This window comes from Rhamphochromis sp. 'chilingali' (assembly GCF_963969265.1).
Source record: "Rhamphochromis sp. 'chilingali' genome assembly, chromosome: 2".
NCBI lineage: Eukaryota > Metazoa > Chordata > Actinopteri > Cichliformes > Cichlidae > Rhamphochromis > Rhamphochromis sp. 'chilingali'.
Window position 1 is genome coordinate 20,706,591 of NC_137930.1, and position 23,127 is coordinate 20,729,717.

Sequence of the window (23,127 nt, forward strand, 5' to 3'; positions counted from 1 at the left end):
ATACATACGCAAACATGCAGGACACAGGAAATAGTGGCTAAAGATGGATGGATTGATAGCGCTGGTATGTGCAGATGGCGCACAACGTGTACTGACCTTACAGACACGCGCCACCCTGGGGATGAACAGCTTGCCAAAGAATTCGTATTCCACCGACACCTCGGTGAAGAAAAAGTAGATTTTGTCGTCCTCGCCATCTGCTCCATTTTCCCCTTCTCTGATCACGTCGGCGAAAACGAAACTGGGTTCTGGGAGGAAAGCAGAGAAAGGTATTGGTAAGAAAAAAAAAATCCTGGGAGGCCACCAGTGCTACCCCTCAACCTCCTAGTAAATTTTGTAAATTTTGAAAATACTAGGTCATTTTCAGCAAACCTGACCTCTGACGTTGAGGTCCAGGTCACTGAGATTTTAATTCATCCAAGATTTAGATACTAGATGCATCAATGCTATCAATTTCAAAATCCTATATCACTTTGTTCTCGAGTTCTGGATGGCATTTCCTCTGCCTCCAGAGGCAATTTTTAACCAGCAGCATATGTCCTTCAATGCACATCCATAAACAAATATCTGGGACTGCTTCCATTCGTGCAATATCTCTAAAATTAGAAATATCCTGTCTCAGAGTGACGCTGAAAACCTAGTTCAGGCATTAATTACTTTAAGGCCTCCTTTTAAAAGGGAGTTTTTCCTTCCCACTGTCACCAAAGTGCTTGCTCATAGGGGATCATATGATTGTTGAGGGTTTTTCTCTGTATGGATTATTGTAGTGCCTACCTGACAATATAAAGCACCTTGAGGCAACTGATTTTGTGATTTGGTGCAGTATAAATAAAACTGAATTGAACTGAGTTATCACATTCACAAACCTGGGTGTCCTGCCTGGCGGAGTGACGACAATACCCCATCAGCCTTTTACGGCCAAGGGGTAAAAACTTTAGACTGCTCCCTTATTTCCCAGGGGGTTGGCACAGTGGATGGATGTCCGATTCTGCGCAGGGTTTATGCCGCATAACCTCCCTGATGCAACCCTCCCACTTACTTGTGACCCCCTGAGACTGTGTCTCCTCCCAGAATCAAACTGGGATTTTTCACAAGTAGGGTGATATGGTACTGTAAAAAGTCTCACTGTATTCCTAAAGGTGGGATTAAGAGTCCTAAACTTTGATTAAATAAGTATGTGACACATTTAAATCTGGCACACAGGATGGAGATAATTTGGGGATCTCCCTCTGGTGACGTGTAATGCTGTGTTCATATCAGCAACAATATCATAAAAGAGCCAAGGCCAGCTGTGTCACTCTTCATCATCATCTTTGAGCGTGTGTGTGTGTGTGTGTGTGTGTGTGTGTGTGTGTGTGTGTGTGTGTGTTAACATGGGAGCATGACAGGTTGATACTTCACTGGTTTGAGGCCTACTCAGCTTTGATCTGTCACACAGTCACAAATTGGTAGCCGTGTAGTTAAAAGCACTGCTGTGTTTTCTACACGGCCTCTAATTAACAAGAGGAAGGAGGTTTTTTTTTTCTTGGTGTTGTAGTCGATGTATTTTGCCAACCAACAAAATACATATGTGAAAGTGATGCTGCAACAACAGGTCAATAAACTGCAGCAAAGAAGGGATTAGATCAATCCAGATCCATTAACATGAGTCAGTGGCACTCGGGGGACATTTCTACAAGATGTTTTCTCAACCTTCAAAACACATTTTTAAAAGCTATTCTCCCAACAGCCTGACAATCGTTTAGTTCATTCAACTCACCATTAAGCCATGATGTGGAGTACTCTGTCCTCAGCAGAGACTGGGTTGGGGAGTATCTGGATATAATCGGTTCACTGCCTAAGAAATTATAAGCTGTCCCCGAGTACAGCACTCCATCTGATAGGAAAACAGAGAATAAAACATCAGAAAATTATTTTCCTTCTCTAAAAAAACCAAAACAAAACAAAGGGGATTGTTATGAATTTCACTGCAGCCATAACCAAAATAAGCACTTTATGAAATGAGATGAGAGAAGAGCTGGCCTCAACTCACCAGCCATGACAGTAGTAAAGCTTTGCGAGGGGTCAAAGGAGCACTTCCCTCTGCCGTCCTCGGGTTTACCGTGAAGTGAGAAGTTGCCAAAGTACTGAAAGAGAAGATTACTTATGAGATGAGGCGGCGGTGTTAATAAGTGAGTTTAAACAGTGAAGTACGGCGTCTGGGTAAAGAGCGGTTGAAAATTAACCTACCAAGTAATCACACTGAGGCTGAAAGGCGTGTGTGCCGCAGACATACAGCCGCGTGTCATCTACTGCTTGGAGCACTCGAATGTAGTTTAGACACTCCCTCTGAAAGAAGAGGGAACAAAACAAAAGGAGAATTATGACCTTGTGGTTACAGTTCGCCCGTCTAGAGTTAATGTTAGACATTTTCAAAATTAAATTACATAACTTCAGTTATTTAATTTTGTCTTTCAGAAATTTGTATTTTTCTTTGTCATCAGAGTATACATTTTTGAACCGTCACCAAACCAGTGTTTTGGGAGGTCACACTGATCTTCGGTTGCCAAATTCTAATCAGACGGACAGAGCAGCATCCATGCATGCATCCCAGCATGTAAGAGCTGTTAAACTAACCTCTTTTGATTTTCCTTTCAGCGTGCACATATTCATAGATTTTTCTGTAACTGGCCACGGAACCTTAAACAAACAGGAATAAAGTAAAAAAATATTATAATCCAGATTATTTAAAACATCCCTCCACATGCATTACCATGAATCGTTTAAGATTTAACTACCTTCTTGTTTCTGACGCTCACATTCTTCTTGCTGAGCTCAAAGATGGCCTCCCTTGCTCCCACATACAGCGCATCCCTTTCTTCACTCAGCAGTAATGTGGAGTAGTTGAAGATGCCCGGCTCTGAAAACTCCATCAGATCTAAATCTAGCAGAAAAAAAAAAATCATCATAAACCATTTTTTTACTCAATAACATCTGTATTTAACTGTAGTCAGAATTTAATTTACAGCTGATATGGCTGATATGTTGAAATGAGCATCTGTACAGTAGAACTAGCTGCTTTGAGATATGGACCCACGCGCAGGCAAATAAATATTAACCAAGCCACAACAGTTTCAGCTTTCACATTCAGTCACAAGGGACAAAGTGCTAATACCCACTGTACACTGCTCTGTTTAAATTAGTGACTAGTAGGTGAACACGGTCGAACATTAAGTAGCTGAAGAGCGAGACGTTTCTTTGAAGGTGGAGCTAAACGGAGATCAAATGGACTTTTACTCATCGTGGACCCAGACACACGACTTTAGGTACATTGTTGCTGGACATTATCATTCTCTAAAACTGTCAGCGTTGTGTTTATGGTGTTTCTGTGGCCAAAAACACTTAAAAACAGCTTAAAGTTTCACTGCAATAAGCTCCTTATTTTGATTCTTGGGCTCTACTACAGTAGCTTTGCATGACTCACAGTGCAAACTAATCTTCGTTCAGTTTAAACTGTATTAGTGGAGCCTTTCAGTTCATCAACTATCTGAAACAAGTCGCTTTAAGCTCCTCCTTCTTTAGGCCAATTTTCTTCTGATTGGCTGCCCAATTAGAACAGCATGTGGCTGGCACTGCTGTGCTCACAACCAGAACTGGTCATATTAAGCACAGATGAGATCCAAGAGAATAAAATCCTATGTGAAACCAAGCATTCATGAAGCAGTAAGTGAATAAAGCTCACTACATTTTTTACTTTATTTTATGATTCCCAAAATTTTAGAACTAGGCCAGGTCGCACACCCAGGCTTGTGTAGCTGTACTGAGCGAGGTTGTTTTCTCCCCGTCCTAATAGCTGAGAGGTTTGCTGGATGAGGACCTGGAACAAAACAGTGCGCTGTCTATTTGCAGTTTATGCATCAGAAGGTGTTCAATAAACCAAACGTTTCAGACCCGGTTTTGAGAGATACTCGAAACCGTGTGAAACTAAGGTGAAACTAAGATAACAAATACTGGAAACATTGGAAAGTCCAGTTGCTCTTTATTGCGTCATTGGCTGTTTTTGTGCACAGCTGTGCATTCTTTAGCCAGCTGAGTGAAACTAGGTTTGCAGGAATAATTGGGAATTATATGCATCCACACACACAGGAGAATAAGGCAACACACTTTAATACACTTTAAAGGGACTCAAGTGTACACATGTAAGCAGGAACATTAACCAATGACAGATAATGAGGCCAGCAGAACACTATTTTCTGTGCTGTAACCGACCAAGTTGCATCAGTTCAGTCAGCAACGACAAGTGAGGCTAACGAAAGGTTTTAAAAAGGATGAAAGGAAGGATCCATGGATGTATGTATGGGCATTCTAGCTGGAGATACTGGCAAGACAAGTCCCTTGTATCTTGAAAAAAGGCCAAAACAAAAAGGGAAGTCAAATTTTCTGTTACAGAGTCATCAGGACACATCAGCGTTTACAGTGTGGTCAAAAAGGCCCCAGACCACCTCGTAAGCAATTTTTGTGATCGCATTACAGTGCATCCCTACAGCTGCTTAGCACTTATAATCACATCTTAGAGTCACACCTTTGTGCATCTCTGGGTACTCTGCATTAACATTATATAAATGAAAACTCTCATTACACTTTGCGTTGTGATTGATGGGAAAACCTGGGGGGAAGAGTTTGTGTTTGGATGGTTGTGCCAGGTGCAAGTGGGCTCATGTTGCAGGTGCCAGGTCATAAACACTGCCACCATGAAAGCAAATACCCTCACTGACTGACTGAAACAGTGACTGTGACCCAGCGAATTGAGAAACATGGTTAAAGGGTGAGCCGCGCTTGTTCTCTTGCAGAGACAGAGTTACTTGAAGCTATTTCTGTAAACGGCAGCTTGCAAACAGCTTCTGCCTGACACACACACACACAAAAAGGGATCCAACTTGAGGGTCTGTGGTGAGGTTGTCTCAAGGTAAAATTAGGCGACAGGTGTTGACGTCTTTGCTTCACAGTAGATTGCTAAGTTATAACAGAGCTGTGATATATTAGAAAGTAATACAGAGAGTGGAGTTTGAGTTCACCAAGCACTGAAGTGAATGATCTTTATCACGTATTCGTGTTTCAGACTAACAAGCATTACATTCTTACATTCTCTGATTCTATCATAATAACCAGCCAGCGGCATGTTATTTCACGCCTTACCTTGATGTCTCCAGGAAGTGCGAGGCACACCGTGGGGCCCGTGTGTGGAAACCTCCAGGAGCAGCCCCAGAAACACCCCCAGCACGCCAAAGCCCATATTAGATTCTGATAACTTTGGAACTGTGAAGTTTCCTCTGCAGGGACACACAAAGACAGCGAGTAAAGCCACGCGCAAAAACCCGTTCTGACAAAGCATTTCATCACATGCCACAGACAGATCGTATCAAGCGGCACAGATGCTAAAAGGGAACAGGTGTCAACTCTAGTTCCCTCCCGCTAAGCTATCAGGGTTCATCCTCACACACAACACAAGCACACAAACAAATCAGAAATCAAAAATCAACTTTGACAAAATGATTCGATCACTTGTTGGCAAATAGTTGCAGCACTTGAAAGACTTTTTTGTGCGGTTAAATAAAGAAGAACAACAAATGTGAAGTTGAATGAGCTATCAGAGGAGTCAGTGAGGAGGAGACAGAATGAAGAGGCTGCACACGATCTAATATGACTTACAGTAACAGAAAAGTTTGTTGTTGTTGTTTTAAAAATAAGCACAAAACCACAGACACACACACCCTATCCGGAAGATTAAGGAAGAATGCAGTGTGTGATTTGGTGTGAATTACAGTTTGACATTTTCATTTGTTGTTGTGCGCAGACGGACGTGCCATCCTGCACCGCGTTATTGTTGAAGACTCAGACAGGTGTATCCGCTTGCCTCGGGCGATGATGATGATGATGATGAGGAGGATGACAATGACCAGACTGATGACAGCATTCCTGGCAGCTACCAGCTCTTATCAGATCCGGATGTTCTTTTCCATTTGTCAATTTGGAGATCGCTGTGATCAGTCTTCCTCCTAACAGCTCAGGCCTGCTGCTTTCACCTCAGCATGAGCCTGATAAAGCCTCCATTAAGCTGCTCTGTGTGCCATTTACGTAAATGTAAACGTTTCCAGGCCTGTCTCAGGTGGCTGACACTGTCACATGAAATAAACCCAAACAAATCATATTTTTGTGTGCAGCTCTGAGCTTTGAAATTCACATTGCCGCCGCTTCTCTTCCTTGAAATGCTGTGTCATGTTAGCATAACGAATAATACTCTGGTGTGTTCAGTCTTTTTGTTGGGATTCTTCCTTCAAATCTGAAATGGTTAATATCCTACAGTTCAACAAACCCACATTTCAAAGTTGGCAGTTTTAGGTCAGCAGCAAAGCTGGGGTAAAAAAGCAAAGCTTTAAAGCTTAAGTAAAATATTAAAATAAATCTCTAAATCTGTTCTCAATCCTGCTTGTAAAACACGCAGCGATTGCCAAATTTACTGCTCTGCAGGGGACAAAACGGAAAAAAAAAATGCAAGATTTGAGGTCAATATTATGACTGCCAACCAAACTCTTTCTGACATGAACGGAAGCTGGTTTACCTGATTTTATTTTATAAATATTAACACGGAAACAACATTACCTCTCAAAGTGATTAACGGACATAATGCAATTGCAAAGCTCAAGCACCGGAGCCCTGTTGGCGGATGGGCGCGTGCAACTCGCTGGTACCCTGCTTTGTCTCACTCATTTAACCCTTCTTTTACATAATTGGAGCAGACTGCTTACTGAGGCCTGCATTCCCTGTGTTATGTTCAACTAAAGCCAGTATTGTTGTAGTAAACAGGAAGCAGGTGGGTCAGGTGCTTTGCACAGTCGTCTCCTACGGAAGCGTATTGATCACAAAGCCGGTTTTTCTGGTTTGCACAACGGCACGATGAATGAAGTGGAAGCACCCATACAACACCGCAACAAACAAACCAAAACCAAAATAAAAAAAACGGGTGGAGTAGTCACGCATGGAATGCGATTAAGGGTTATCAGATGTCTCGTAAGATAAGGATTAAATTTCAGGTGAATACCCACAAGGCGCCACTTTGAGCAAAATGTGCATAAATGTTTTATTGGGTCGTTTGTCCTCATTTTAGACCTTTTAATTAAAATGATAGAACATCGTTTAAGCTCAAAGAACAGATAAATCACTGTCAACTACCTTTTAATGACCTACAAGCACCATTATGTCACATTCAACTCAAATATAGGTTAGTAATTAGTTATTCGGGGGAGGGGGTGATGCATCATACAGCAGCACATACAGCCAATCAATGGAGCCCACCCCCAGCTGCAGAAAAAGAGGCAGGATAATAACTGATTATTGATTTGGTTTTAAATGAGAACAAATGGCCCCAGAGGCCATGGCCCTCTTAATAATAGGTCCCCCCCCCCCTTTTTTTTCGGGGGGGGGGGAAGGTTTCCACCAACCTAATCTGGCAAAGATGGAATTCCATCCCGGCTTCAGGCATAGCCATGGACTCCACTCTGCTAAAGAGGGGGTCAAATACACAAGGACCTATTGTTTACTGAAGATGAGAGTAGCCTCCACTCTACTCCCACTCCACCACCCCCATCACATCCACATCATCACTGCAGAGCAGCCAACAATGAACAGTGAGAGAGAGAGACATCACTTCTCCCTCTCATCCCGGTCTTCTACAGCCTTGCCAATGTCTAAATGCCAGGGCAGCTTACCCACGAGGAAAGCCCAGAGCCAAACTAGTGTTTTCAAAGATCACACAAGCTCAGGAGCTCTGGATGCATCCCATTAAGATAACACAAACTGCTGGATGAGCGCAGCTGAGACTGTCTATGTTCGACCAAAAAGGACGGACATAACAGTGTGAAAGGACGAGATAACAATGCTTAATCTGTGCTGAAGACCCCAGGCACGCTGAATTTTTGGTTTTTGTGCCTTTGAAAGATATCCTCTCATACCAAATTCCATAAATGAAAGCCTCCAAATACGTTTAATGCTCCATCTGTGCATTCCCGATGCCGCCCATCACTATTCCGAGTCAAAGGCAAAGTTTAAGCTTCAAAACCCTCTGAGAGTCAGTGTTACAGTAGCAGAAAGCGCATACTGGCAGCTACTCTCTCCTGCTTTGAGATTTAGAGGAGTGGCCATACTGGCCGGGGATATTTAAGACGGTTACCATGCTGGCAAGTCTCTTTGAGGCCTTTGTGTTCCCCTCTCAGCTCCTTTGGCTGGGCAGGGAGGTTGACACCTGCTTGGGGCCTTGGGGTTCCCAGCACTGTGCTGTTAAATGGGCACTAATATTGGCAGGCGGCCCACTGAGAACAGAGAGGCAGAAACAGAAGCTGAGCATATCTGCAGTGTGAACTTTGAATGTCTGAGCAAAAGTAAAAGAAGAAGAAATAACAAATTCAAGTCAGTTTAAATGAAAGTAAAACGTATGTTTGCACTTCTTTTAAAGGACCAAAGATGTGTAATCTTATTTAGCTGATTTATTCCGTTTCTTATTTTGCTTAACCCAATCACTTGAGGAAAACAAGCTGCAAGTTTTTGTTTTTTAATTTGTGTGTTTAAAGTGAACATTTTTAAAAACTGCAGTTCCTCAAAGAGCCACTCGAACACTGCTGCAGTAGTGAGTCAATCTCTATACACTCCAATGTTAAAGTAGTCAACATTTTTTGTCTGTAGAGCAACTTTTTGCATTGACAAAAAGTAATGCATGTAGACGTCCGCTATCAATGGGTATGTTAACAGAAGAAATTTTTTTTACTGCCATAGTTTTGTGAGTTACTCACTCAGCGATTGTGAGCGATAGATTCTGTTGTGATCCGTGTCTGAGGTGGAGCTGAGTCAGCAAAGACCCCGACTCATCCTTCGTGATCGATTTGGAAGAACAGGCTGACATCTAACTCTCTAATGAAACGGTAGGCCGACTTGTCACGTAGCCACACATGGCAGCTTTGCCACTTGCCGCTTCATTTCCAATGCAGAGAGTGCAGACAAGAGGCTCCGCATCCTGTGAGCAGAGAGTGGGGCAAAGATTCAGAGCACAGTCGAGGGTGACGTGAGGGAATTGGACATTCAGTGCCTGCCAACAGCTCCAACTCCTCACTTCTTTTTCCCCTCTTTGCTGGATCTATTTCCATGCACTCACCCATCATCAGCATCAATGCACAGAGATGCTCTTCTTCCTTTGCCGCAGGACGTCAAGAGCCTGCAACTCATTTTTTTCTGCTCCGTTTGATGCCATTACACCAATGTGCCTAACCACGCACAAAAACTGTGTAATGGGAAATGTGCTCTAAGTAGCTCATTTTGTGGGGAGAATGTCTTTTTTCAGGATTCAGTATAACGCCCCATCTCACAACAGTAAAGAATCCTTCCAATAATTTCCGGACCCAGAACACTTCTAGCACGGGCCAATCTCCAACTCCAATACTCAAAAAGCTGTGGACTCCAGTCCACAACTTTTCAAGTAATGCCACTAACAGACAGTGAAACAAACAGAACAAACCAATCACAAACCCTTCTTGGCAGACGTAATCAGCAGGACCATCTGTACAGTATCCACCCAGCTGTGGGAATAATGATAACGCAGCACTAAGAGTGCATGATAACGAGGCAGCTTTGCACAGGGCTTGCTAATAGACCTGCCCTATCATTTTATGTCATCTAGCAACAATGGGATGATCGTAGAAGAGAAGTTATTGTGCATTGTTGTGAGGATGACCTCATTAAAGCAATGGGTGATGTCTTCAACAAGTCACAGTTCTCACAATTTGCATTCCAATCTTTCGTCATTTTTTAGATTAAACCGCATCGGTGACCTATTAGCTCACCACACATTATCCTTCACATATTATTGCACATGAAATGACTAATGTGACCTTGACCTTAAGCTTGAGCGAAGAACCATTAAATTATCACTGCGTGCAAGTTTGATTAAAGTCTGATCAATACTGCAGGAGAAGTAGTGAGTCTTTCAACCTCTTTTTTTGGTTCCAGCAAGAAAAATGTAAAAAATTGTTTCTCTTCTTCTCCTCTTTCAAAACCATCTGGTTTTCTTTATGGCCGAGGTATTTCTTAATAACTTCAGCTGTATGTTGTCGTGCTATTGTGAAACATATTTGTATTTAAAAAAAAAAAAAAAAAAAATAAGCCAGAGGTCTTGTATTTGAAACAAAATACAGAGACCACAGAGGATGACACACTGATGGGGACAGACGTCTGCTTCAATGTCATTTACAGATTAAAAGGAGTTTAGCAATAGATGTGGCAGAAACACGAGCTTGCTCACATGCACACATGATAATGCCATCCGTAGGCATTAAATTGCTCCTATTAAACCTGACAGGGACCGTGGTGCCCATCTTAAAATACTGCCAGCTGTATCTGAGTTTTGGGTTGCGTGAGCTTCGCAGGCTGATGAACCGATTTTGACATTCTGAGATGGCCAAGGCTTTACAGACACGCTACTGGCTCCAGCTGACTATTACGCTTCGATCAGATGATCAAAGATATATTCTGTCCCCTGTTTTATGTTTTCCCCACACTAATGGGAGTCATCTTAAAAGACTACAGCACTGATTCAGCATTACAGGGCTATAACAATCTTATTAAAGATGCTTTCCTTGTAAAACATCTCGCGCTTTAAATATATGGACTGTTTTTTACTGAATTTATATATGGACATTTAAACTAAATAAACTAGAGTTTATTTACTCTGGTGCAAATCGGTTGATGAGCTTGTTAACTTGCATCTTTTTTCCCTGAACTGGTTTCCACGTGAACCAAAATGAGTCACTACCAATCACGTGAAAGCATTCAGTCTGCTTATTGGCCATATTGGCCAGCTAAATCTGCAGCCAACACCATGTACTCGTGTCACATCAAGATTAGATCAAGGCTGAACTGCTCTGGAGTTTGTTTGGAAACAAAGATGACCTCCAAAGGGTATCGGTTGTTTTGGTCTACTGAGTGCAATTATCAAGGTCAAATCAAAGGGTAAAAAACTAATCAAGGTAACAGTTAATACAGGTTTGCACTTGTTTGTTTACTCGGGTCTGAATCAGTTGAGGAGTTTGTAAAGTTGTACCTTTTCCCTGTGATATGGTTTCTTTTCACACAGAGAAAAATTTCCAAGCGAACCAAAAGGTGTCACTATGAATTACATGAGTACATCCAATCCATTAACTGGCCAGATGTGTCTGGGGCGGCAGCAACAGAAGTACAATTAATACACAAAGACGGCGTTCTGGGCTACTGGAAAACATGGAGAATGTCCATTATTTCACAGCTAGTTGCTAGCCTATAATGACCTTTGCACACCTACTCTTTTCTATTAATTTGAAAAGTTGAAATAACAATTCACGTAATGTCAGGATCTCCATTTTAATTATGCTCCATTTGTAATGTGGTTTCATGTTTGTGGGCTTTCATGAACATTTCCTGATTCCATTTTTATTTTTTATTCAGGGAACTAAGGTGTGTGATTCCAATTAACTGAAACAGAACTCCTGTAATTTGTCACATTGTATCCGGTCGTTAAGTCTGACGTCACTAGCCGTGTCTGGGCCTAAACTCCGCTGCAGGTCCATATATCAAACGATCACTATGGCATTACTGAGAGTTGAAAAACTGTCTAAAGTCTTTCATCTTTAATAAAATGATCAGCGTTCTGCTCTACCAGGTGTAACAATTGAGTTTAACATCCAGGCATCCATGAAAACGGAATTTATGACATTTAACGGAGTTAGAAGTTAGCAGGAAGTTAGCTCGCTAGCTTCTATCTAAATACAATATAGCATGTCCTGACTGCGGGGTTTCGGAAACAAATTAAAACGTACAGCTCTGCTATCACTTCCAACATAAATGAAAACAGAAAACTAAACAGCAGTGACGTTTGTAGGGTTACTGAAGTTGGGCTAGCTGGTATATAATGATGCGCTACGTGACCGCTAGCGACACAGCTATGCTAGCATAATATAAACAAGCTAACTTTTTTTACACTCAATAAAAGTTAACGTGAGTGTTCTCGTGGTCAGGAACAAATGTAATCGCATGGCAGGATGCTGTAAAAGGACCAAACTTCAGCCAGGAGAACAACTGAGATAATCCATCCACAATACGAGGTTAGTCATTCATATACTGCTGCATGGGCTGGGCTGTAGTTACATCGTAAGGTTTTAAAAACTGAGCTTAAATAAATGATTAGTGGTAATAAAAGCCGAGGGAGGTCAGCAGTGATCACTGACTGTTTTAGAAGTTTTTGGAGATTAAATAGAAGAAAATACATAACATTAAACATGTTAACAACACAAAAGCCATATTAAACGCAGACTACTTTAGACCCGGAAGTAGGGCTGCTCAATTAATCGAATTTTAATCACGATTACGATCTGGGCTTTCAACGATCATTAAAAATGACTGAGCCGATTATTAGCCCCTCCCTCATGCTTTACTCTCGCGCTGCTCCATGTGGCAAATCAAGCGCACTGCTCTGCATTTCGAACACGCGTCACAACAATTAAGAGGACCCGAGGGAAGCTCGGAAAGCTAAGCAGAAGTTATTTGGAGAGAAGTGGACTGCCGTTGGTTGAAAAGAGAGGTAAAAAAAAAAACAAACTTAAGTGGTGTGGAAACATTATGGCTGCAAAGTTTACATTTTTCATTTATTTCTTATATTGCAAACATTTGCACTGTTATCAGTATTTGCACACTATTTTATATTATTTTTTAAAGTCATTATTCAATACATTGTTATTGTTAAACCTTTAAAGCCGGTCAGAGCAGCATGCTCGTTTTGTGTAACTATTTTTAAATCCCTGTAGAACCTGAACGCTAAGCTAGCACAATAAATATTTTTCCATATGAAACCGGAGGAGTTGTACTTACATCTTATGCCATCAGCTTGTCCTCGGTCACGGTTTCCTTCCACATATAGCTTTGCAAAAATTGCATAAAAAGCGCTTGCAGGAACAAAAACATAATATTCCAGAAACACGCTTTGCCGATCCGATCAGCTGTTCTTAACACTTCCCACATTGAAAAAGACCAACGTGAACTATCGCAAGTGACGTCATTTTTGCGGAAAATGTAGTTTTTTACTTGTAGGCCTTAGAACTCGAATTGCACTGCTGGAAATAGTTTATTTTGATGCACATGCACATTCTTTGCAAATTTGCATCATAGGATTTGCATCATAGGATTTCTTGCAACTTTTTTGTATTTAAAGTTTTGAGGGATAAACCTCTTAAATTTCTCCAAGTAGAAATATATGTAAAAACAAAAACGATTTTCAATTTTTTTTGTAGTTTATTGCACTTTTTTGCAATTAATGTAGTTACTATGGACTTAATGCATACACATTTTTAAAATATGGGCTATAACAGTTGTATTGATGTATAGCAACTTGAAATGCTCCCACAAATGGCACTACAGCATGTAAAAAAATAATATAAGCTCTGGCGGACGAAATAAATATCGTCAAATAATCGTGATCTCAATTTCAGTGAAAATAATCGTGATTATCATTTTTGCCATAATCGAGCAGCCCTACCCGGAAGTAGGATTCGTCACGTCATCACTGAACAACCGGATTAAGTTAATATGAGTGATCCTTTATGTTTATAGTTATTACTCAAAGTTAACCCAGCTGTTGTAGCTCACTCCTATAAGCTTGCCTTATTTTTCTGAATTAATTAAACTTTATTAATTTAGTGTATCCAGTAGAGCAGGGCGATATGGCCAAAAATATTTATCACGATATATATTTGAAAATTTGCGATAACGATATAACCGACGATATAATTGATGCGAGACAAAATACAACTCCACAACATTACTAGCGCAAAAAGACAACCTTCCATTTATTTTCACTTAAACAAGAAGCTGGTTTTTATGTACATTAAAGCTTTATAAAAATGTAACAGTGCAAATGCAAATTCCTTGCTGAAAGTTTAACCAAAAGGCATTTCCAGTAGAAATGGGCTGACATATCCTGAGCATAACCATGTATAATATCCACTGAAGTTAAAAAGAGGTGCTTTGCAACATTAAACTGCAGTGTGCAGTATGCATTTTTCGGACCGTAAGGTGCACGGGATTATAAGGCACATTAAGCGAAACAAAGCAGTCAGATAAATCAAACTTTATTAAACTCATTCTTCTTGCTTCCTCCACTTCTGTACCATTGTTTCATTAATGTTGAATTCTCTGGCAGCTGCTCTATTCCCATGTTGTTGCAGTATATTAATGACTAACCTCGTATTGTGGATGGATTATCTCAGTTGTTCTCCTGACTGAAGTTTGGTCCGTTTACAGCATCCTGCCATGCGATTGCATTTGTCTCTAACCATGAAGAACCTTCACGTTAACTTTTATAAGTGGAAAAGTGTTAGTGTTCGTCCTCCAGCTTCACTGTTTATGTTATGCTAACATAGCTGTGTCGCTAGCGATCACGTAGCACATCATTATATACCAGCTAGCCCAACTTCAGTAACCCTACAAACGTCACTGCTGTTTAGTTTCCTGTCTTCATTTATGTTGGAAGTGATAGCAGAGCTGTACGTTTGATTTTTTTCAGAAATCTCTCAGTCAGAACATGCAATATCATGCTTAGGTAACTAGCGAAACTAGCGAGCTAACTTCCGCTAGCTTCCTGCTAACTTCTAACTCAGTTAAATGTAATAACTTTTGTTTTCATGGATGCCTGGAAGTTAAACTTTATAGTTACACCTGGTAAAGCAGCAATGCTGATCGTTTTATTAAAGATGAAAGAATTTAGACAGTTTTTAACTCTAAGTGACGCTGCAGTGTTGTTTGACCTGAAGCATACGGAGTTTAGGACCCAGATTACTCCCAGATTTAAGAGCATCTTAGTCCGACAAATATGACAATAACAACGGCCGCTTGCATGTTCTGCAAAAAAAATGTGCTTTGTCGTGTATCTGACGGACAAACACCAAACCAGTTCCACATCACGGAAGTTGCACCATTTTTACAAACCAATTCTGGTTCATCTGTTTCACTCAACAATCGGCCATGTGCGTATGAAAACAAAGGCACTGCGCATGCGCGTTTTACTCCCATTCTATCGCGATATTTCATTTTCCTATCGTTGCCTAACATTATACCGGTATTACCGTGAACGGTATAATATGGCCCAGCCCTAGTATCCAGTATCCATTTTACCAATAATTCAACTTGAACTGCTGGTTCTCAAGCTAAGATTTGTGCTTGTCAAAGTGAACAGTCAGACATGTATGAAGTATTGCTCCACCAATCCTGCAAACAGACTTTGATGTGATTAACTTGGATGCGATTTGCTTAACTTTTCAGGATAAATCAGCACAGCAGTTCAAGCTGTAGTTATGGTTCAAGCCATCTGGATTTCACTGAGGATTGACTTCAGCCTACAGCTCAGACTTACAAAGCCACCTAGTAAAAGCCCCATTAATTTAACAAAGTCCTCTGAAAGCCAGTGAACAGCTGTACGACCTCTGCGGCACAGCTGACTATTGGTCATATGGGAGAAAAAAATCATCTTAAAACTGCAACAGATGATACAGCAGTCACTCTACATTGTCCATGGTGATCTCACTGGGATGTGCTGGGGGGGGGGGGGGGGGGGGGGGGGGGCGCGCTTTAAGATCAAGGATTATCAGCAGGATGTATCAGCAGGGTTCACTATATCCATTTACATTAAGACTGAATGTTGACAAAGTGTACACTGTCCTCATTTCTGACCAAAAACAGGCTAAAAACCCATAATTTCTGGGTTTCATTTAGTTAAACAAGGTAGAATTAAATTCTAGGTAAACCATCGATGACAACCCAAATGTCTAAATTGAGGAAAAGAGCTTGTGTGAAGGCAACACTATACAGGGGACGCAAAATGGAAACCCTCCTATATAATTACTAGTTGTAGGGCCCCTGTTGAGCTAGCCTGTCGACCTAAAGTGGCCACAGCAAAGGCAAATGAGGGGTCAGGTCCAGTAAAGGGTATATTTAGTCTGCCGATGGCAAGCTTTTTAAAAACAACACGCCCTTTCCCTAAGTCACATGGCTCTGGAAAAACTTCCCTATAAACATACAGGCAAGTGAAGTAAGCTAACTAGAGGAACAAGGATTACTGTGTGGTGTTCTCTGTCCAAGTACTGAATGTGCCTCTGTAGTCTAACATGAAAACATAATCACCAGGCTCTTTTTCTTTTAATTAAAAGGAGGGAAAAAGTGGAGGAGTTTTACTATTGACATCTGTACTGGCAAAAAGAAAAAGGAACTTCTGGTGATCACCAAGAGAATATATTACAAATCTGAAATTTGCTGTTTTTTGTCATTATTTACAAGTGTTCAGAGTTTGTTTTTTTAATACAGCAATGGTAATATTATTGGTACACAGTGCAAAATACCAAACTATTAAGAAATGCTAAGTGCTGCATTGAGAATCCATCTAATTTTTTAAGTGTTGCCACTCTGTCTGAGGTGAATAACTTCAATCTATAATATAGTTTGGGGTCACACAGAAGCCACCGCTCGCAGTAAAATCATAAACCTTTCACTTGATGTAATTTCCTTGAGGCTGCTGTGATGGGGCACATACTGTGAGACTATTTTGGGAAGCCCAGCTGAAGGTCCCAAGCTCGTGAATGGTAGTTGCATTGGTTGTAGTTTAAAAGAAACAAACAAAAAACCCCACCTTTTTAAAACAGCAACAGCAAAGGGCAGGTGACTTCAGCACCCAGAGTGGGATACTTCTCTGCAGCTGGATTTTAAATCAGCTAATGTTAGCCAACATGTTAATGACTTTTTCTGTTAAGTGGTTAAAGAGTGCAATAAGGTAAATCCAAAACAAACAAACAATCTTCCAAATTGCAGTTTCCCACCAGTCAAGGAACATTCAAAATTAGCTGTAAACATCACTGAAACCTTGCTATATTTTCTTCCGCCTTTAAAGAGGACCCCTTTCTCTTCTGCCTCTCTCTCAAAGCACTCTTCAGCAGGCACTGATTTCACGGTGGTAATTTTGGCCCGGCATAGACAAAACCCTCCTTTGGAGTGCTGTGTGAAAACTCATCCCATCGCCCACAGGATGCCACAACACTAACAGTGTGTCCTCCTGAACTTGGCAAACCAGTACATAAAACACTAATTTCACCATTTCCTTCGCAGCACTCGGAGAGGGATAAACACGGAGCCAAGAGAAAAACTTCAAACTCCTCTCACACCAATTTCTCGTGATCTGGCCTGCAGAATTAGGTCAAGTGTTCACTTCTCACAAGTGGCGCATACACAGTTTACAGTGAAAGTAGCAGATTAAAAATAAATCCAATACAAAAGGTCCATTTGTCACCAGCTGACTTTAATTATAACAAATGTTTAAATATTCAACCGACCGCCATACGCCCCCTGGCCTTATGCACACTGTAGATAGTTTTATCATGTGACTGTTGTCCTATCTAAAGTATACATATAACATAATAACTGAAATAACAATAATAAATAAATGTATAAAAGAAACATGAACAAGAGGAGCCTACAGAGCTCATTTCGGAAAAGCAGTGTGTTTGGCACAACAGTGCATTCAGATCATAATTCTGATAGCAAAAAGCTGCCGAACAGGACAGGATTTAAGAAACAACACCCCCCCACAAAAACGAATGTTTTCACCAGCCAAAATGGATTGTAACGCTACAAATTCGGTAATAGATCACAGCTGATTTAAAACTACCTCTACAGGAATAAACTACCATTTTAATGCATGTCTTTGGTGAGCGGAACATTTGTCAACACTTTGCTAATCAGTCCTATTTCTGTTAAGCACTTTTGGTGTTGATCACAACAGCTGAAAGAGGTGCGGGCTGATGGCTGCGGCTGGAAACTGCATTATGTTGATAGGCCTCGAGCTGCTGAGGGGGAAAAGCAAACATCTCACAGGTGTTCGGATTCTTTTCATAATCGAGTGTGGCTGAGCGACGCATCCTGTACTGACAGTTTGCTGGGAGCGAGGCTCCTGTGACTTCACTCCATGCTGCCAGCTGATGTTTTCAGACTTTATCTCGTCAGGCCTCCCTACCTGGAACGCTAACTTTGTGTATTTTGTGTACGTTTTAGAGCCGAGATGAAATTGCGGCGATTGTGGTTCAAACATTCACTCTCACATTTAGCAGTTTCTTAAGGGAAGTGGTTTTCAAACAGTCTGTCGAGTCTGCAACCACTGCAGGTGGAGCAGGGACGAGCAGAACGAACGAACACTGAGTGAGGAATTTTTCAAGAGAAAGAAACATTTAATTTCATGAAAATTAAAAAGAAAAAAAAATGAACTACTTCTTTTTAGCTTTGGTCTCAGATTATAAATGAACACGTTTTAGCTCAAACAATTACTTACGGGTCTGTAAGTAACAAAAGAAGAGTTTATTCTTGCTTTACTGGTTTTGAGACGAGAGAAAAAGACGCTATGGCTACTAATTTTAGTATACCTGCATCTTCTATCCCATTTGGTGATTCTGCTGCTCTTGCAAACCGTAACCCCACAAGCTCAACACAGCTTTGAAAGTTGCTTAGAAAGGTAGTGAAGCTGGGCACGCTAGCATTTAAACATGCAGAGCACCAAAACAACACTTCTGCTCTCCTGTTCAAGTTTCAGAAAGTTGATAAAAAGACACCACCCTCCAAACGCTTTCAGGTGCCAAGTTTCTGTCTATCTTCAGCCACCCGGACACCACTTTGGCATATGGAGAAATTCAAAGCTTGACAGACCTGCCGTGCCTAGTTACGGTAGCTAAGCTGTGACTGGACAATTGCTGTCTGGGGGGGCCTGAGTAAAGCCAGAGTGAAAAGCTAGTTGCATGTGTACACAATACCCGTCACTACATGCATCATTAGATAACAGTAATTAAGGCAACGCAGACCGATAACTTGCTTCCAAGCAGACGCAGAACAGAAGAATCACGACTGGAAAAGCAAAGAAACACCGAATCTCATAGAGGAAAGCACAAGGGAATGATGGGTGGGGGAAAAAAGGAAGTTGCAAAAACAAAAGGATTCAAATCAGAATCAGGCTGTCCAAGTGAGATCATGCAAGGGAAACGCGCACGCACACACACACACACACCAAAAAACAGTAAAGCCCCAAAGTGGTTACAGGGGAAGGGGGTTGGAGAAGGTTGGAGAAGCATGCAGCATTCGTGTTGAAGCCTGCAAGCCAGCGAGCAGTGCAGTGTTGGTCTGCACAGCAAACAGGGAGGGGAAGGAGGGAGAGGAGTTGAGTTTCTGACCTGTGAATCCTTAAAGGATGCGACGCTCTTCCTCCGGAGAGAATTATAAAATTCTCAAGCTAGGGAGGGGGGGAAGAAGACAGAGAGATCAGACATGACATTCATGTAGTGTGTGAGAGCCTACAAGAGGAAGAAGGTTCAATGTGGCTAGGTCTTTTTTTTTTTTTTTAGACCATGGTGACACAGATATAGTGATGATTCAATGCAAACCATGTTGTATATTCAGAATGACAGTAAATAACATTTATAGAAAGATGAAGCAATAGCCACACACACACACGCACACACGCGCGCACGCACGCACACGCACGCACACGCACGCGTGTGGATAATCATTTTTTAAAAAGACAAAACAATTATATAACAACTTAAATATCCACAAAGACTGTATTATCATGGTGATATCATATTAGAACCAATAGTGAGCGGCCAGTTATGACCATTAACCTCAGCTAAGGTTCCACTTCCTTTCCAGCCTTGCATGTCAAACAACCACATGTAAATAAAGAAGTATTTGCTCTTCCACACTGAATTTTATTTGCTTTGTGTGTGCTAATCTCATCCGTCACGGCCAAGCCTCAAAACCTTATAACTTCTGTTCTGCATAATTTCTAAAGAATCATCACTTTAATAAAACGACAAAAATGTTTAATTCTGCATCAGACAAAACGCTAAATTAAATCTGTTCCTTTAATTTCATAAGTTTTAGTAAAGAAATTTAAGTCCACAGCTTTCAGGCTGTATTTTGCCATAGCAGTGCTTTGAGGTAAATGCTACAATGCCATACAATGACAATGGCCATTTTCTTAGCTTAGCATGTTAACACTGAACTGTAAAGCTCAGTAGAGGCTCTTGGGAATGGTATTAATTCTGTGAATTAAAGAAAGACAGAGGTTCACAGTTAAAACACCTTAATCTGACAATAAATGTGTACAGGACTGTGCAAAAGTCTTGAGCCACCCTTGTTTTATGTTTGTTTGTTTTTTTAAATTTTCCTTCCAAGAAGCCAGATTTTGTCTTTGATTGATTGATTTTGTCTTTGGACACTGGCTGCTTTTTCCCCTCATTTTCAGACGAGTCCTTGTATCGCAGCACTTTCAAGGAATGTTTTTTGTTTGTTAAGCCACTTAACACTGACCTCTGAATCACTCAAGCATAAAAAAGGCACCTAACTCAAAGAACCAGTGTTGTCTCTACACATGACAATTTAGGAATCTTCAGGCACTTTGTTACCAGCAGCCTGTTACAAAAAGCACGTCATCTTCAGTTAGAGCTGAGAAAAATGCCAAAGACGAGGTACTTTTCTTGGTGTGCAACCTTTGAACGAATCTGAGGAAACTGAACAAGCAAGAAGTGACAGGCCACAAAGCTACACACATAAAAATAAAAAAATAAAGTCACACTATCTGCAGCAGATGAACAGTATCTGAAAGCCACGTCCTTAAGAAATAGGGAAAAAAATCCAGCAAAGAACAGTTTGTGGAAGAGCTTTGGAATATCCTTCCAGAAACCTGGGGAATTGTTCCTGAAGAAAGTTAAAAGAAACTTGAAGAAAGCTTGCCTAATCTGTTTTACTAGAATATATTAAAACATGAGTGCCTTAAGACTTTTGCACAGTACTTTAAATAGAATTCTAGGAGCAGTAAATGTACACTAAAGGTCAACCTTTTGGTTATGCTTCACTGTCTACTTCGTGAACTTCTTATTAAAAGCTAAATTCTTAACCCATCTGCTTCCTCTGGACTGCGTAGCTGTTTGTTGTGCTGCCACTCAGTGCATCAGATTGTTTCAAACGTTACTAAAATCCTGGTCAGTACTTTAAAAAGTACATCAAGTATCCTCTAAACCACTAGAAAGAACAGTCAAAGTAGCAAACAGTGAAACTCCACAGTTGAAAGAACTGTAGAAAAGTATTCATGAGGAAAAACCCTGAGCTGATATTTTTTAAAGAGCTTATGAAGTTTCGCACAGTCTCAGCCCTGGTGTTGTGCATCACTAACGAAACATAAAGATAACACAGACATTAGGGAATAATATGCAGCCAGGTGGAAAATTATTTCCCTTTTATTTTTTAGTGCATAAAAATAAGATTTTTTTAGTCTAAAGAATGAAAGTAGAAATCTTCGTATTGTCCCTGAAACAGATGGGTGGGCCTCCATTCACAACACTTTCCAGTCGGTTCCCTCGCACCGCTTCTCTGAGCAAAATGAAAACAGGCTGAATTAATTCTTCCTACACGAGTAGACCAGCTTTATTCACACAGTCCTCTAAACTCGGCTTAGAGTTTCACTTGCTTTGACTAGAGTTCAATATGTGCCTCTGGGTCCGTTTCAACAGGTTCTTAAAAAGAATCAAATTTCTCTTCAGAAAAAAAACGCAAGAAAATATCGACAACACAACAAGGGGAAAAAAAGACTAAAGCTGAATGGACATTGTTGCTGGAGAAGTCCCAAACTATCTCAGAACAAGGAGATAAATGTTCCCCTCGAATGAATCCAGGTCAGCTAAATCAACCCAAATATGCAGATTCATTAGCATTTGCCTGGTAAGTTACTATAATGGAGGCCCCCTACACTACTGTATAAAAGAATAATCTGATTATGTTAAGCAGTGACGACTACAAGCATGGCTAGTTCTCTGATCGCATAAATAAAGCTTTAGATTTGCACGAGCATTGCCAACATATTATTGCTCTTTCTGGGTTTGATATTTGTTAAAGAGGAGACCACAGTATTCTGCAATGGGGTGGGATAGGTCGGGCAAAATTTAGTCTGCTTGACACATTTTTTTCCTCAAGTAGAAATTTCTCTCCTCTTCTTCCACTCTTAACTAATTTTCACTACGAGACCACCAAACAGAAAAAAGCTTGTATACAAACGAGCGCTGCATCGTCTCCCTGACTCTCTGACAGCATCAATGGAGAACTGGAAATAGATGACAGACGCAAGATTGATGAGCCGAAGGCCAAAGGGTGCATCCCCCTCGACATCTTCAGGAAGCGCTTTGACTTGGCTTTCCTCTGCTCCCACAAAACCCTGTGACAGCTGATACAAAGTTTTTAAACCGTGCACCCACAAACCTCAATGACACAACTGACACCACGCCTTCACATGTCTCAATTCAGGATGTTGAGACTGGGCGCAAGCCGAGCCAGTGCCCCGAAACATGCCCTTGGTGACACAGCGGTCTGGAGAACGGACGGAGAGGAAATGGAAATGTCAGGGTTTTTAAATTGATGAGTGGACTTGAATGAGGATGGGGCTAAAGTGTCCTTTTGAAGACTCTTCAAGCCAGAGCAAACGCTTTAGTAGCCCTACTTCAGGAACTCAGCTAATGGTAAACATACTGACCCCACTCTTCTGTGACACCCGATTTTCTCAGTTTGAACTACTGTTGGAACGTCTTGTCAAGATCTCTCTCCCCGTTTGGTAACAGTAATGAATTCAGGAACTTTGAAACAAATACTTCCTGGATGAACTCTCAGATTACACTATATGGACAAAAGTACTGGGCCAAATGGCTTAATCTTTGAATTTAGACATTTTCAGTCCCACTCCCACTGGTGTATAAAAAAATAATAATCATACACTTAGCCATGCAGTCTATCTTTACAAACATTTGTGAAAGAAAAGGTAGTTGTCAAGAGCTCAACAGACTTGAGCGCAATACTGTAATGGGATGCCATCATCGCAACAAGTCAGTTTGCAAAATTTCTTCCCTTCTAGTTATTACACAATCAACTGTTATTACACAAATCAACTGTTATTACACAATCAACTGTCTGTGGAAGAATTTCAAAAGCCATGAATTGTCAGATTGTGCA

General features: G+C 41.0%; 1 protein-coding gene across 9 annotated transcripts in view; it reads right to left on the reverse strand.

Annotated features, from left to right (window-relative positions):
- Positions 1–23,127, reverse strand: part of sema4d (sema domain, immunoglobulin domain (Ig), transmembrane domain (TM) and short cytoplasmic domain, (semaphorin) 4D) — a 42,847-nt gene that overhangs the window by 8,262 nt on the left and 11,458 nt on the right. For 7 of the 9 annotated variants that reach the window (XM_080876347.1, XM_080876345.1, XM_080876346.1 and 4 more), the window contains exons 3-9: positions 5,176–5,309; positions 2,778–2,923; positions 2,617–2,679; positions 2,230–2,328; positions 2,033–2,126; positions 1,760–1,876; positions 97–248 (exon numbers count right to left, since the gene is read on the reverse strand). In XM_080876347.1, coding sequence (XP_080732473.1) covers positions 97–248; positions 1,760–1,876; positions 2,033–2,126; positions 2,230–2,328; positions 2,617–2,679; positions 2,778–2,923; positions 5,176–5,309 — 805 coding nt within the window. Of the gene's footprint in view, positions 1–96; positions 249–1,759; positions 1,877–2,032; positions 2,127–2,229; positions 2,329–2,616; positions 2,680–2,777; positions 2,924–5,175; positions 5,310–19,304; positions 19,364–23,127 lie in introns of all 9 variants that reach the window. The other 2 variants (XM_080876343.1, XM_080876344.1) reach the window with 1 other exon arrangement.